Below are 17,581 nucleotides of genomic sequence, written 5' to 3' on the forward strand. Positions count from 1 at the left end.
GCACTTATGGAAAGGTATAACAGTCCTAAGAGACATTCGAGACATCTCCACTTAGTCAATTCCTCTGAGTTTTGTTACAGTATAACCTGAACAGCTACCTCCCTTTGAACTTTTGGGATCTTACAGAATATCCCATAGACTTTTTATAATAACTAGTTCATAATTCTTTATCAAAGGAAAGCAGCATTTCTGGATGGGGCAGGGTCAAGAGAAGAAAAAACGACAGAAGACTTTCTCTATTCAGCCCCTTGACTTCACCCTACCCTAAACTCCTTTGTGCCTGCTATGGTTCATTAACCAGGTCCCCAAGGAAATCCTAGGCATGGGGAGCCTTTTATTAACTACTTAAACTTGGCAGCTATACACCTGAAAATGATAACTTCAGGCTATAAGCTCCGTAAGGCAATGGAATCTTCCATTGGCTTTCATCCATGGTATTCATTCTATGAAAAACAGTTTTACTTCCTGCCCAGTTCTGTGTTACATTGGAAATCTCACGAAAAGAAATGAGCCCACCTTGATTCTTTTCTCAATAATTTCATTCTAGGGCATTTTACATCTCTATATACTTACATACTAGTGGTTCCTTTGACTACTGGTCAGTAGTAATTACTTTGAGAACCTCTGTTGACATCTTTGTCCCCAAAGAACTTTAGTGGCCAAGGTTTATGATCATTCAGTGTTTCTCAGTTCTGTTCCCAATTTGGAGTGATTTTAATATTTTCATGGATGACCCATACGTAACCATAGCTTCTCAATATCTTAACTTTCTCTTATACCTCCATGACAATTCACACCTAATTCACCTTGTCACTTATGTAAAAGACCTAATCACTTAGAACAGTTTCACTTTGGAAATATCTTGGTTGTGAGCCTAGCCTTTAACAGCTGAGTCATCTTTTCAGCCCTCCACTCTGGAAATAGTGTTCAGCAATGTCTCCTTCTTGAACACAGCTTCATGGTTTTCAGTTCCTTCACTAACTTTTCCTATCTTACTTTGCTGCTTGATACTTTCCCCCCAACTGCTAAATTCTACTTAAATTCATAGCTTCCCCTACTCAACATAGTCCTGAAATTCAAGATTCTAACCACATTTTTACCCAAGTCCTTAGGCTTCCCCCACCTGGCTGTTATCTGCCTGTTCTAGAACAGGGTGCAGCCTCTTACCTGGGTACTGCTAGAGAAGAGTCACAATTTAGGACTGATGTTACCACGCTTTGAGCTTCCTAATGCTGGTTTTATCTGGCCACCTCTGTTCCCCAAGAAGCACCCTCTTTGAAGAACTCCCTTCAAGAAGAAATACCTTCTTGTTCTGTTAATTAAATACAGGGCTTCTCAAACAATCACATTGTGACAATATTTAATTTGGACAGTTTTCCATTACCTTCTGCTGCTGTGTTTCTTCATTATCAGAATTGCATATCCTTCTCATGAAGATAGCAGGAGGTGTCTAGGCCACCTGCCCAGATCTTCGTCTTCTTTTATCCTTCTAATCCATTAATTTTAATTTCTCAGCTCATCTCTAATTTATTATAACCCCTCTTTCCTCCCCTTTTAACTAAATGTCTGTAAGAATAGGCAGATGCCAGTCATCTATACTTTTGGTTCATTTTTAAACTGCTCAGTGTATTACCTTCACCAAAGTTATTAAGGCTCTCTTTGTTGCTATATATGATGGGTACTGTCACCACCACCATCTGACTTTAATGACAGATCCTGTTTTTCTTCTCATGGCACTACAACATCTTGTACCTTCCTCACTGAACTCCAGCCATGTCTTTATACTCATTTGTCTTGGTTGCTCATCTCTGACTTAGGCCGTGATCTCTCTCTTTCTCTCTTTCTCTCTCTCTCTCTCCCCCCTCTCTCTCTCTCTCTCTCTCTCTCTCTCTCTCCCTCCTCCCACAAGCCACTGAAGTTTAGATCACAAGTCTACCTCCTATATATTGAAATGCGCCTCCATTCCCATTTAGGCTACCATATTGCTGGTTTCAATTCTATAATAGATCTCTTTCCTGTCCGTGGTTTAACCCTTCAATTCATGCTTTCTTTCACAGCCAGAATGGCTTTTCTGAGTGAAAATTCAACCATGACATCCCCTTGCCAAAATCTCTTAAATGGCTCCCACTGACCTCTAAAGTCTTTAACTTACATTTAAAAAAGCTCTTCACAATCTGGTTCTCTCTCCAGCCTAATATTTGATAATAGCCCTCCTTGGGATTCTGCACAGTAGTCATGCTGAAGTAATTTTGGTTCCTGAGTACTTTCTGCTCTCTTTAGGCTCCAGGCCTGAAAATACTGCCTTCTCTCTGAATGACTAGAACATTCTTTCTCGAGTGAGCTCTACCTATGTTTCTGGATCTACACGGCTTAGATAACACCATTTCCCATGAACATTCTCTGAACCTCACTGCACAAAGCCAATGGTCATAGTGTGTCATTGTTCCAGGGCTACCAAACTAAATATGACAATCAAACTATCTATTCACTTGTCCTCAGTGCCTCAGTCTGGAAATGGAGACAGTAATCACTGTTTATATCAGTCGTAATTATAACGCTGATACTCAAGATTTTAACATGTTGATGACTTTCATGTACATTTCTGTGAGTCCCCAGATTTTCATATATACCTTGGGCATTCCTCATTACATCATAAATTCTTTTTAGGTAGTGTGTGTGCCAACCTATTTCATGGGCATATCCTTAATGCATATTGACACTTAAACAATATTATCCATAATTCATTTTGTTGATATAATATCCATGTAACAAAAGTATCCTTGTCACACATCAACATTTTTTACAAACATACATGATTTTTAAAAATAATCTAGTCAAGCATGATGTTGCTGCCTTTAACCCCAAGAGTTTGAGACCATCCTGGCCTACAGAACTAGTTCCAGGATAGCCAGGGCTACACACAGAAACCCGGTCTGGGAAAGTTAAGATCCAATCATCTTTCTTCTATCATAATATCCATTTGAATAATAGCATTAAAAAAGACACACATCTGTGAACTTGGTTCTGATAGCATAGCCATAATCCTCTAATACTAAATGCCCTTTATAAAATGAAGATATAATGGGAAAGAGGGAGGTAATGTAACTTTCACAAAGGTGAATGTGGGTGCAAATGTGACTCATTGCATAAACAAAATTTATTACTATCTTATCAGTTTGACAATGTGTGTTGAACACGTGCAGAGATAGTTCTCATCCAACATAATAGTCCAGGTAGATACTAAGCCAAACACTTTAAAGAATGAATTTTATCTGGCAAAATGACCTTGTGAAAAATCTCCAGGCCCTATTCTTTGAGCAAAGAAAAAAAATGTATCAAAGCCTTCAAATAGTGGCTCATACTTACAGCAAAGGGCCTTCTGGAGTCTTCTGAGCTTCATGGCAGTCCTATAAGCGGAGAACCTGACGTTATTCAGGTCAGCTGAAGAAAAAAAGGAAAACAAAGATCATGTGTCATTTCATCAGAAAGCACAGAGGAAATCCCCGATGACTTGCCAACAACTACAAAAGTCACAATAATAGGCTAGAAAGAAAACCTGTGCTTACGTGACAAGATTTATAAGGCGAAATTCTGTTCATTTAGGGTTAAGGAAAAAAATCTATGTGCCCTTCACCCCTGAGTGAAGCTTGGGTCTGTGAAGGACTGCAGCAGCAGAGCCTGCAGGCCATTCATGCACTGCTAGCTCCCAAGAGTGAAACAGAGGACAAGATCGTGCTCTTTTCAAGATTGTAATCTGGATCTTCTGTAGGAAATGTCTGCTGCACATGAGTAAAGGAAAGGAAGGAATATATTGCTGACATTGCTATGAGAACTGAAAACTCGAGAATCAGTATTACAACTTTGTTCTTATAAAAGGGACATGTGTTTACTGTAGAAAAGAAAGAAATGAAAGAAATTTATAAAACTGAATATATCAAAACAACCCATAGATGCAGGGCACACACTCTTTAGCAATCTAAGCATGTTTATATACTCTGTATTTGTTTGTTTTAATATATTATTTTAAGGAAAACCAATTTCAACATTTGTGAAAAGTTGACCAATAATTGCACATAGTTGCCATGGACAATCTACGTCTGAGGTATAAAAGTACATAAATTATGATTAAATTAGTAATTAACATCTATTCAACATCACTGTTTTGTAGTAAGAAATATTTAGGTATCCATTCAACTTTGCATTTTCAAGAATATAATATACCATTGTTAATTATAGTCACAATACAATAAAAATAATTTCTTTCAATTTTTTGAGAATTCTATGAACACTCGACATCATTTCAATGTCTCCCTTTCTTTCCAAACCTTCCCGTGTTTCCCCAAATTCCTCTCTCAAATATATGATCCTCTTTAATTATTTTTACAAAACATATTTTTTGAACTTCTTCCTGCTAAATGTAATTTTGTAATCTTGGACTAGCAACTAGCTTTATAGTCATTTTATTTTTATTATTTAGAATAGTTTTCAATTTTAACTACATTTTAATCATATTCTTCTCGTCTCCCAATTCCTTCTAGATCTTCTCCTCCTCCTCACCCACCCAACTTTAAGTTCTTTGTCAAAAAGCAAAAACCCAATATAACAAGAACCCCCGTCAAATAAAATGAAGCCGAAAAAAATTAAACCACACACAAAAAAAAGCCACCAAACCATAACCAAATAAAAACACACAAATCAAACTGTGGAGTTCATTATAAGTTTGTCAATTACTCCCAAACATGAGGCCTGCTGGGTAGTTGTTGATATATCCACTGTTACTCTATTGGAGAAGACTGATTTTCTCTCTCTCAGCAGATATAAGTCACGTTTATTAACCTTCATCCTGCTGTCTAGGATTTCATTCATCCATCCATTTATTTTTTAAAATTATAATAAAATCAAATATAGTATCCTGGTGTCCTCCATGCCCTGTGGCTCTTACATTCGTTCTGCCTTCTCCTCTGGAGGTTTTCTGAGCTCCAAGGGTAGGGATTTGACGGGGACATCTCATTTAGAGCTGTGTGTTCCAAGGTGTCTCTGTCTCTCCATCTTTGTCCTCTCTCTCTCTCTCTCTCTCTCTCTCTCTCTCTCTCTCTCTCTCTCTCTCTCTCTCTCTCTCTCCCTTCCCCCTGTATAGTATCTAGTTGTGGGTCCCTGTATTTGTTGCCATTTGCTGTGGGAGAAAGGTTCTCCGACGATTAGCTTTATACTCTAAGGGATAATTCCAATATTCAGCATGGAGTAACAACTTGACAATTTAGCCTACTGTTTTCTACAGCCGCCTGGCTGTAAGTTCCTAAAAGTCATCTAACAGGAGGCTGTATTTGGACAATGCCCTTATTCAAGTCTGCACAAGCCTTATTAGTTATATTTCTTTTTTAGACTTTCTATGTATGTATGTTTCAGAAGCTCAGTTCCAAAAGGCTTCTTGAAGAAAAGAATCCTGCCACCTGTCCTATTTCTTAGCAACTTGATGTACAACTGCTCTCTTAAAAACAGTTCCAGTGCAGCCTGAGAACTGACTGACAGACCAAGGGAGTAAATGAACAAAAGGGAGACAGCATAGCTAACAGTCACAGATAAATACTATCCATAACACTAATTCTAGCGTGAGGAAACAGAAATACTTTAATCTCTATCTAAGTCACCTGGATCAACATTATTAACTCTGTGGTCTCTGCAGAAACAAAACATACAGAAACCAAACCTACATTTAAATTAGAGAGAAGAAAAGAATATCTGTAAGTTATTTTAAATCATTCAGCATATTTAAAAAAACTGCTAATACCAAATAATGACAGGAATGTGGAACAACTAGAGTACTTCCTCTGTTGTTGGTAGGAACACAAAACAGTACAACGTTGGAGGCACCTAGGAACACACTTTACATTAGCAGTTTAATTTTTTCTTTAAAGGTTCATTTATTTTTACTTAATGTGTATGAGTGTTTTGCCTGCATGTATGTCTGTATATCACATGTGTATCTAGAGCCTACAGAGAACAGAATAGGTCAGATCCCTCGGAAGTGCAGTTATGAGCCATCATGCGGTTGCTAAGAACTGAACCTAGGTCCTCATCAAATGCAGTAAGTGCTCTTAACCTCTGAGCCAGCCAGCCAGCCACAATTTTAGGAGTTCATTATGAAATAAAATATACATATATCTTATGATCCATGTTCATAGATATTTACATAAAAATACATGTTCACATAAAGATTGGAACATGAAAGTTTTATTTATGCTTTATTCATCACATCCCCAAACTGGAAACAAAGCAACAAAATTCCAAATAAACAACCTGTGCTGGTCACATAATAGATAGTGACATACAATAAAAGGAAAATAACTACTGAGAATGGAACAGAAACCAATCTGAAATCCATGCAACTGGCTTTACATAATAAATTTACATAATTGGCAACCTACTGTAGCATACAAGTGGAAAATTTTACTCATAGGAACCCATAGATAACATCTAGGTTTTTCCAGTATGCATTTTGGTTGGTGTAGTCTTCATGTGACTGTAAGTTTGCCAAAAATCGTATACTTAGAATGGAAGTATTTTATGGTGTTTAAATTACGCTTTAGTAAGGTCAATTGTAATAGTTTAAAAAAAAACCTTCATGTAGACTGTATAACATGATCTATGAGTGTGTTAGTTTATGCTACACTGTAGAGGTGGTCAGTTGTCTTAATCAGGAATGCATACTCCAGGGGTGGCTGGCCAGCAATTAATCAAATGCCTTACTCAAGAGGTGGCCACTGTAAACTTCTGCAGCTATATTTAGTTCCCATTACTCCAGGGATTCCATTAATTATCATAATTAATGTTAGATGGGCTAATATTCATATTAGTGGTAAGCAAATTATGAACACTGTTGAAGATCATTTAGAAATAGTGCCTGCCTTTATATTAACAGGGTCAGAGACCATTCTAGCAGGTTCTACTTTTTTAGAATGCTACCCTAAGTTAGACTCAACACTAACAGCGTCTGTATGGATTCTTGGTTGCCTGAGAATCCTTTCTTGGAGACCAATGGTTTTTCAAATTTGAATAGACCTGGAGGGCTACTTTTAAAACACAAATTTCCCAGTCTCCCACTCTAGACTCCCTGATTCCATAGGTCTGGGCTAGAGATTAAGACTCTACATTTCTAACAAATTTCTAAGTAATGCTGATGCCCATGGTCCATGGAACACACTGTTCAGGACCATTGTGTAGGACTATGGTCTACCCAGATTCACCAAAAGCATTAAGACAGCACAGCTTTACTTTGGCCATGCTTATGTTACAAGCTGTAAGGGATTTGGTACCTGGTGTCTAATGTCCCTGTGTGGCAGTGCTTCTTTGAGCACCCACCTTCATTATAATCTAGCAGCCAAAACAGAAACAAAAAGGAAACTGTCAGGTGCATTCTTACGATCCTTTATTTTCTCTACCAACATCATTGTGATTTTTGCTCCTTAACCTCTTTTCCCCAGCCATCATTGTTTAACTTTGAAGGTGCTCTGATTGACATCTATATAAGAGTTATCTTGTGGCATTAAATGGATCCCCATCCTCCCTCCAGCAATCTAAGCTTTTTCCTACATTTACCAGTATGGATCTTACACACCTATGATTAAGGCTCTTAACTAATATAAAATTATCTGTGGAAAGACACAGAAACATACTTTGGGTCAAATACAGGCCCTGTTTTCCTTAAGAACAGCCAGTTTATAAGGCATGAACCTCCAATCTTACATTTCCTTTTGTGCATTTATTTATAAAAGTCATGAGAGGTAACCATACATGATGTACATAATTGGTGCCACCCAGTTATCTCAGTAGAAAACACTAGCTTGCCCTACCCCCTTTCTCCTAATCCTCCTTTTCAACAGACTCTCAACTCGGTTTCCTTCTTCACTCTTCCTGATGTACAATCAAAGACTGTCTCTTATGGTTCGAATTCCATTCCCTCTTCCAATTTTCCAGGCTCTGTTCAGAATTCCAAACAAAAGGGCCAAATGAGGTCAGGCACTCCATCCAACTCGTACAACTCCTATCAAGAATTGGCACCTTCCAGAAGCTGGAGCTCCAACAGGGAGAGGCAAGGATGATATGATTTATTTGGGGTGTAGATCACTGTGGGAAAGGATCAAGAGACAAGCATCTGGAACATTCCTGCTCTAGCAGTACTCTCAGCTTCCCTAAAGCAGTTCTTCCAAGTCGTTCTAATTATGACACATCCTGCCTCTAGCTAATCCTTCCTGACACCCTTCCATTGTACCTTCAAGTAACTGCAATGAGAAAGCCTCTTCTGCCATTGCTTTCTAAGCAACATAGACTAAGCCATTCTCAACCAGGGATACAGGAATGCCAGAAGAAAAAAGCAGGGAAAATGGCCAGTTTCCAACACAGTGCTGCAGACTGTCTGAACTTACAGCCAGTAATCATCACGGAATTCAGGAATCATCAGTGAATTCCAACAGAGTTCTGGTGCCTAGAAGTCCAACTGGAGACTTAACTGAGCTGTTTGAGTCTGCATGTGTCGTTGCTAAGACTCTGCAGCACCACTCCCTCTGGCCTACAGCTGGAAGAGATAAGTGTCTGTCTCATGAAAGTGTGTAGGATGCACAAGAAACTTCAAGATGTGACACAGCTGCAAACTATGGGAGGCCGTCCTGGGCTGAAGCTCAGGGATGACTGTCTAGCTAAAATATGTGAAAAGTTTCAGAATGCAAAAAAAGCCCCTCAGTCCCTTGGCCCACAGGAGGCTGTCCGCTGCTTTCCCGTGGGGTTGCCTTTCCACAACTCTGATCCAAATTGTAATGAGGTCACTAGCTCTCCCAGCCGGAACTCAACGGGGCTGAGACTATTCAAGAAGCTGTCCATGTTTCCATGGTAGCTGGTAGAATGCACACTTCAGAAAGATCAAAATGCTCAAGATCAAAACCTTCCTTTTCTTGACTTGGATTATTTTTTATCCATGGGCTGATTCTAGCCTAGGAATATAGAGAGTCTAGAAGCAATGTCTTCAGTTTTTCAAGTTGAAGTGCCAACTCCTGAAATGAGAGCCCCCTCAGAATTGTTGTTGTTGTTGCTGCTGCTGCTGCTGCTGCTGTTGTTGTTTTGGAGACAGAGCCCTGGCTGTCCTGGAACTCACTATGTACACTAGGGAGACCTCAAACTCACAGAGATCCTCTTGCCTCTGCTTCTTGAGTGCTGGAATTAAACTGGGCTCCCATACCCTGCTCACTTTTTAAGGCCGGAAAGCAAGTAATAGCTTGTCTTTTTCCTCTTCCCTCTCTCCCTCCCCCGCCCCTTTACTTAGCATATGTCCTACTCTTGACCCTAGTAAACATCTTGGTTTTTCCTTTACTCTATGGGAGGTGACAGTGCAAAGTGTCAGAAAGGAAAAACAGCTGATCAAGTTGTGCTCAGAATCTGTACGTTACAGATACGTTTTGCAGTAATAGCAGAAAACTGTGTGAGACACAAAAGACATGGTGAAATACAGAAGATAGTACAGAAAGATAGTACAGAAAGAAAGCATTCAGCCCCGTAATTTCCATATTACTGCTTATTTCAGTCTTTTAATAATACTGCCAAAATCCTACTCTTGAAGACTGAACTGAAGTCTAAAATTTCACACAACTTTTATACCAGTCCAGCTTTCCAATGGCTTATGGAAGCTTTCTGGAAAAGTTTAAGTACACTGATCTATTAGTAGAAAGAATAATAACCTCACAAACACAATGAATGGAAAGAGCTCTCTTGTTAAGGATTATTCCAACAGATAACATCAGTAGTGTGGTTTCTGGATATATATATTCTATTTCCCAGGAGAAAGTTAATCTAAATATACCAGCTAATCCTGAATAAAATTAAAACTGAAATGAAGTATAATTAATCAATGCTTGGCAGTTAATGTGCAACCAACTAATACTGTATGTCTCCTTAAATAATCTTCTAAACTTTCAAAACAAGACAAAACAAGGTATTTCTCAACCTTATTATTATAAGCAATGGCAAGTATCATATAATAATAATATACTTCTGATTCCCTCTTTCCCTAGAATTCTAATTGATTCTGTATTATTTTTGCCAGCTCAAAGTTTCTAGAATGAACAAGAATGATAGGTCTTAATGAAGCTTAACATAAACTGAATAATTCAATTTAATTTAAAACAAATATGGCTTGAAAGCAAATCAAGACAGTATGTGTGCTTCAGAAGTTTAGAATTATTGAAAAGTGTGGACATTTTGAAGAACAGATTAGGGATTCTGCAATACTCCTCCCCTTTTTTACTGAGTCTTAGCTTAGACCTAGCCATTCTACTAAGCCCAACCCCTGGCATTTCTTTGAGACAGGGTCTCACTACACTGACTGACTAGCCTATAACTTGCTGTGTGACCCAGACAGGCCTTAAATATGTACTCTTCCTACCTCAGCCTCCTAAATAGATTGAGATTACATGTCTGTGTCCCTACCTGGAACACACTTTTAAAGAATCAGCAAAAAAAAAAGGCAATTAACATATCATCATACCTACTCTATCATTTTTAGGTACATGCTGAGAGGAAGACAGTTTTCTCCTCAGGGATGCGGCCCCTGCTAGGCAGGCTGCCCATGGTTCAAGGGACAGCCCTATAAACCACACACATACTGGTACCCTTAAGTGGACTGAGAGGGTTATACAAAGAGTACTTGCACTTGGGAGGGAAAAGTTTGTTGTGTGGAGAATTTGGAGGGAGGGAGTAGGGAGTGGATATGATCAAAACTTATTATATGCATTTGCAAACAATATATAACATCTGAAGTCTTTAAAACCTCATCACCATAGAGCTTTATTTAAATGGGAATAAGCCAACACATGGATAAATAGGAATCGCATATGCATATTTGCATGAACTGAAGAAAGCCCAGTCAGTGAATTTATTACTGTCAAGTTGTTTCAGATGCAAAATGCCACTGCTCATTTTGCAGCAAGTGGCTTACTAAAGTTCTTCCAGTAAAATATCTACCATGGCCCCAAAGTCTGTAAGAAAAAAATAAGTGCAAATTGCAGCTGTGAAAGAAAAGCTAGAAGGAAATTCTGACTGAGCTGTTCAGGGCCTCTCTGGCTCCCTCTTCTCTTTAGCCTTTCCTCAGCATGATCTTACTGCTTCTTAGGAGCACCAAAACAATGAAAGAGATAGATGTACTTCAGATGAATTTTGCTCATTGTTAGCTGTTCTGGTGAAATCAATTAAGGCAACAAGTATTATTGGAAACAAGTAGCCAACGTAAAGTTTTAGGGGTAACAGCACATCTTAAGGACCATTTTTAGGGCCTGACTAGATAGTGAAAAACTAGTGTCTGTGTGAGTGATGTCTTTGCTCCTTTTACTCAAAAGGCGGGAAATACATGGACAATAATTCCCAGGGGGAAAAAAACAACATATACACATACCCTACAAAAATAATACAAGAAATATAAATATCTTTATTTCTTTTAATTTTTGAAGTTATGATTACATCGTTTCCCTTTTTCCCTTTCCTATCTCCAATCCCTCCCATGTACCACCGCCTTGGTCTCACTCAAATTCATGGTGTCTTTAATCATTGTTACACACACACACACACACACACACACACACCTGTTTTAAAACTACCAAGCATCAGGGCTCGAGAGGTGTAGGTGTTTCTTGCTAACATGTTCATTACAAAGGGTAAAGTTCCTTCCTATAATAAAAGTAAGTTAAGAATGCCTAAAGTTGAGGCTGGAGAGGTGGCTCACTGGTTAAGAACACTTGCTGCTCTTGTAGTGGACACAAGTTCAGTTCTCAGCACCACATGATGCCTCACAACTGTCCGCAACTTCAGATCCAGGGGACCAAATGCCCTCTCCTAGCCTCTGTCAGCACAAGGCACATACAGGCAAAACACATAACCATTTAAAATTAAAAAATAATTAAAAAAAACTACCAATAAGTTCTGCTTAAAACATCTTTCTTAATCATTAGTTATTTTATAACATTTACTTATAAGTTATTTATAGGGTGTCTCCCTATGTGGCCCAAGCCACCCATAACTCAAAGTTCTCTGCTTCACCCTGCCAGTCTTCCTGTCTTCACCCTCTAAGTGCTAGAAACATAAGCTTATGACACAATGCTTGACTCTATTGCCTATTTTAATAAAATATTAAAAATATTTTCAACAATAGTGGCAGTATTATATCAAATGCTTATGTAACACATCTAAAACAGCACTAGCTGTTCTAAAAGTACCCATTAAGTAAAACTGCCTTGTAGCTTTTAATTTGGTGGAGTTATTTGAGACAAACTTTCCCCACGTGGGTTATGCAGGCCTCACATTCTCTGCCTTCCTTCCTCGGCCTACTGAATGCTGGGATTAGAGCAGTGTCTCTATACATGGCTAGTTTACATGTTATGTAATATCTTAGGAGATTTATCCATATTTTTTCCTGTTCTTTCAACACTTAATGACCCCTGTAACCTAGCTATTTCCTCTGGCCTTGGTTGGACCTTTACCTTCTTGAAGCAGAGTGGCCGTGATAACCTACAGAAGACAGTCTGGGCAAGGAAATAAATAGAGATTATATTAGATACCTACGCCTAGTAATGGTAACAACGTTAACATTCCCATTATGAAAACTGATTTAGTCACAAGATCCTCAGGAAACCCTCCCTTAAGATTCCAACTCTTTCCCACTGAACAGCACAAGGTAGAGGTCTTTGAGAAAAAAGCAGACACAATCTGGCTGAAGGTAGATTTCGGTGGTAGAGATTCCCATGAGTTTCCCTTGTTCTTATAAATAACAAAAATAAACCCATTTATTCACTGCGCTAGACTTAGTCTTTCTTTGGTCTGTTGACTTCATCCTTAATTGGGGGTAAATAACTGTTTCTTTTAAAGTTTCCAAAATGAAGGCACAAAATGAGCACACTCTGTATGCCAAGCAGCATGCCAAACAAATGGAAAACTCTAATAACCAATATAGATCACTGCCCCATTTGACTCTGAAGTCTCCTGAAAGAGCAACTCAATATTTAGGTGACTCCAGTGTGTGAAAGGGGGTCACAGGAATTCAAAGGAAGCTGTGAGCCTCTACAAGTGGGGAAACACGCTTTTTCTAAGAAAGTGAAGTTGAAGCAGAGACCTGAAGGATGCTGAGAGGGATGGTGAGGAGTGGGTAAGGCAAGGCAGGGTAATAGTTTAACACATGCAAAAATAGCTCTGAGGGAGAGAAATGTGTGGGCCATAAGGAATCTATGAAAGCTAATACATCTGAATCACAGAGAGTGAGAAGTAGCCTTTTGGGCTCAGGTAAGCTCATAGTTGGACCCCGCACATCTTCAGTAAAGGAGTTACGAACTCAGACCTCTAGTACAACTCAGCCATACGGAAGAGTCATTTGTCTCTCTTAATTTGTGAAACTACTAGGACTGACGGAATAGAAATGAAAGATGGCATTTATGCAAAAGGGAAACAACAAAGCAGGAGAGGAGATAAAGAAAGATTGGAGCTCCTGCACCTTGGAAACCTAAAACAGATCTGAGGGTAAAAAATTTAGGACACTGGAGGAATGTTATGTTCAATTAATGGGGCAGGGACAGCAAAGAGGTTGGAACAGAGAGTGGGCGAGCCTAGCAAGACACATATCAATTTATGTACCCAAGAACTCAGAAATCAAGATATTTCTTTCAGATTCCTTTGGAAGCTGAAAATACATGGCTTGACTATAAATCTCAGAGTCTTAAACACCTATCCTCCAAACCCCTGTAGTCAAGCATCCTGGCCCTTGCTGCTCAACTCTAAGATTGAAGCAGATGTACAGTACCTCCCAGGAGAAATGACATTGAGGGGGGTGAGGGGAGTCAAGGAATTGAAAGCCAAGATGAACACCTGCTAATTCAGCACTATGAAGGAAAGTAAATAATTTCACTTCCTGCCATTTTCCCTTCTGCCATCTCATTAAAAGAAAAGAAAAAGACACCAGTTCGTCATAAGATACCTCTGACTCCACCAGAAGGAACTTCAAGTTCAGCAAACTCTCCAGATATTAAATTGGGTAACTGCCATTCTTGCTTGTCAGCATCTTTCTTTTCATCCCTGGTCTAAGGCTGCATCAAGTCAACTTTGTTTCCTTTCACTTGACAAGGAACTTATAATCACAGAAGCCATGGTCACCAGTGGCAAAAATGACAGACAATGTGCAGCTACTTTGAAATTTAAAAATTTCCGTCACTCTTGTCTTGGTTTTCTCAATGCTAAACAGGGGTAGCTCAGTCACTTATGGGACTCTCAGAACAACATGGTCTTATACATTTTCTTGAATCTGCTTTACCTCCATCTTGAACTTCTTTAATTATCTGTACCATTCTCTTTTCAGAAGCAAGCACAGCCTAGATTCTCCAAGACAGAGCCAGTGTAACTAATTTTTATTCTGCATAGTAAAAACATTGATCAAAAAGACCAGAGGAGATGGACTTAAATCCCAGAACATGTGAGGCAGAAGTGGATCTCTTTGAGTTCAAGGACTGCCTGGTTTACATAGCAAATTCCAAGCCGGCTAGAACTACATAGCAAGATCCTGTCTAAAAAGAAAAAAAAAATAAGTGAATAAAAATAAAAAGGAATGATCAAATATGACTTAGACTTAGTTTGTATACCTTTTTAAATCTTTCTATAACCAAATTTCACACATGATTTTTTTAATGTTGTGCCCTAACTTTTTTAGACTACACGAGCATATGGTTGACACTACCTATTTTGAATTTACCATCCTCTTTCACAGTTGGAGGATTTGCAGAAAACTTGCTTGAAATGATGAAAATAAACAGCAGTAAATTTCCTCATCTGCTTTAATGCTAACATTATCTCGCTGCCTTTCCAGATTTACAATCTCAACTAAATTTTCCAAACTGCTAGTGTTCCTCCCCTGCCCTCACCTTTCCAACTTACTTGTTTCTACACTGTTATCTCCAAAGCTCATCCTTTTCCTGAAACACCAATTTCATTATTTCACAGGTAATCAACAAATAGACCAGAGACTAGAAACTGGTTGTGTCCAACATAGAAAATTCTTTTTTTCCCCTTTCACTAGTGGGCTCATGTTAGATCACCTGCACAACCCTCTTTCAATCACTGAATGATTTACCTAAATATTTAATGAATTTCCATTGTCTATGTCTCTGAATGAACCTGTAAATCTGACAACCAGAGCCCACATTCATGCATGACAATAGTGAGCCTTCAGTTCCCAGAGAAGCTTTTCAGGTTGCCCCAGTTCTCATCTGGCTACCTTCAGTCATTTAAATTTACAGCTTGGCTCAAGGAAGATCTTTTTCTAAACTCTTCTCAGCCAGACTAGTGCTTTGCTCTCTTCAAAGCCTCACACTTTCTCTACCATTAGTTTCTGTACTTTTCAGAAGCCCTCAAAAACTTACTGTAGAGTCCTTCCAATAACTAGCTATTGTCTGGCTTTCGTTCAAACTGCTCTATGAAAACAATCATCAGAGTTTTCCCAAACCTTTTCAGCTATCAGGTTTTTTAGATGCCATCATTTACATTTAGAAGGAAATGGTTGTGTCATCAAAATGATCACCTCTATATAGTTTCCCTGTACAGAGAGCATCCACACTCAGTCTCCAAGTATTTCATTAAGTGGAAATTATACAATTTACAATACTCAATTAACTGATTTTTAAGCACAGCATTTGGGTCTGCATGTTAAGTCCGGAAGTTAAAGATTTTGACTTGAATCCAGAACTCTGGTTGTGATAAGGAAAACTGGACAAAGGAATCAACCAAGCAGTTAAGGGGCAGGGATCACAATTCTTTCCCCCAACCCCCCTCCTTGGTTTTTCAAGACAGATTTTCTCTGTGTAGCCTTGTCTGTTTTGGAGCTTTCTTTGTAGACCAGGCTGACCTCGAACTCAGAGATCTGCCTGTCCCTGCCTCTGCTTCCTGGAGTTCAGCAGTTAAAGGCATGCACTACTACTTCCTGCGTGGTTGGGACCTCAGTTCTTACCCTTGCCAGAAACAGGAAATGTCCTTGGTTCTATCCTGGCCAGATGCTAGAAATTCCAGGACTTTTTGAGGGCTCTAGTTCCTGCTGTGTTTTGTTTGTTTGTTTGTTTGTTTGTTTGTTTGTTTTCTTCACAGCTGTCTGGAAGCTAGTCCTGGAGATATGACTGAAAGTCCAGTCTAGATACTTGGGATGGAGAGAACAAGACACATTGTGGGTAGGCCAACTGCATTGACCAGTTCGTGGCCTTCCCCATCCTCCATACCTCAACCAAGAAAAGTCTTTTTTTTTCCGGAGCTGGGGACCGAACCCAGGGCCTTGTGCTTGCTAGGCAAGCGCTCTACCACTGAGCTAAATCCCCAACCCCCCAAGAAAAGTCTTAATAACTCCTGGACAATGAGGCTTTGTACCAACTGTTCTTGGAACACAGCTTCGTTTTTAAGCTCTTACTTATAAACCTCTAGTAATACACCTTCCCTGTGAAAGTCATTTCAGAGAGTTAGGGAGACAAAGGATTGGAGAAGCACTAATAGGGACAGCCTTGGTGAGCACTGATTTTCTGGGACCCTAAATCCATCCCTTTCCCTGAGCCATAGTCCACTGAGCTGAGAAAAAAACAGCAGTGCTCTCAGAGACCCCATATACATGAGAATGTCAAAGTAAAAATGGAGCTAAACTACAGCAAGAATGGGAAAGAAGAAAGGTTCATCCAAGACTGCTAAAATAAAGAGGGTGGGGAGGGGAAAGGAAAGAGGGAGGAGGAGGGGGGAGTGGGGAAAGAGCTCTAAATATATAACTCAGTTCAATTCTGAATATCAGCAAGGACTTGAAGGAGTTTCCAGCCAAGGAGCACAGTGGGAGGCAGTACTTGGAAATCTTTCAGTAGGAAACATCAGAGATAAGAGATTCCAGCTAACTCTATATAGCGGGAGTCTCACAGAAGTCAGGGACGAGTGACCAGCATACTTAGAAGCATAGAGGAGGATGGCAAACCCTGATCAGATACTGAGCGTGCTAAAATGACACGGCAGGATTCTAGATGTTCTTAGGAAGTACACAGATGGTCTGAAGACAGAAATTTGGTCAAGGCAAAGAATCCAGTTTCACAGAAAGGGAACTTCGAGTGTGAAGTAGGCAGTATTCCAACGACCAGTTTTAAAGTTAATAGAACTGAAAAATTTCCACATAAGCTGTGTTATTTATAAAACAGTGATTAATGTCTAAGCCCACAAGGCTTATTTGAGGCAATACAGAATATATAATAAAAATCTAATCTGAAATACTGATAAAATAACAGTGACTGATACAACCAAACAAAGACACATTTTTCTTTTTCTTTTCTCTTTTTGGGGGACAGAGGGCAGGGAGCAGGGGAAGTGGGGGTCAATTAATACCTGCCTCTGCTTCCAGAGTGTAGTGATGAAAAGGTATGTTCCTTCTTTTGAGATTTTATTTAAATTGTATTTGTATGAATGTCTTGTCTGAATGTATGTCTGTGTACCATGTGTGTTCAGTGCTTCCAGAGGTCCGTAGGGAGCACTGGATCCCTTGAAATTAGAGTTACAG

General features: G+C 39.2%; 1 protein-coding gene across 1 annotated transcript in view; it reads right to left on the minus strand.

Annotated features, from left to right (window-relative positions):
- Window positions 1–17,581, minus strand: part of LOC116888897 (dystrophin-like) — a 97,701-nt gene that overhangs the window by 53,491 nt on the left and 26,629 nt on the right. The window contains 1 exon segment of the mRNA XM_032890158.1: window positions 3,367–3,441. Coding sequence (XP_032746049.1) covers window positions 3,367–3,441 — 75 coding nt within the window.

This window comes from Rattus rattus, chromosome X (genome assembly GCF_011064425.1).
Source record: "Rattus rattus isolate New Zealand chromosome X, Rrattus_CSIRO_v1, whole genome shotgun sequence".
NCBI lineage: Eukaryota > Metazoa > Chordata > Mammalia > Rodentia > Muridae > Rattus > Rattus rattus.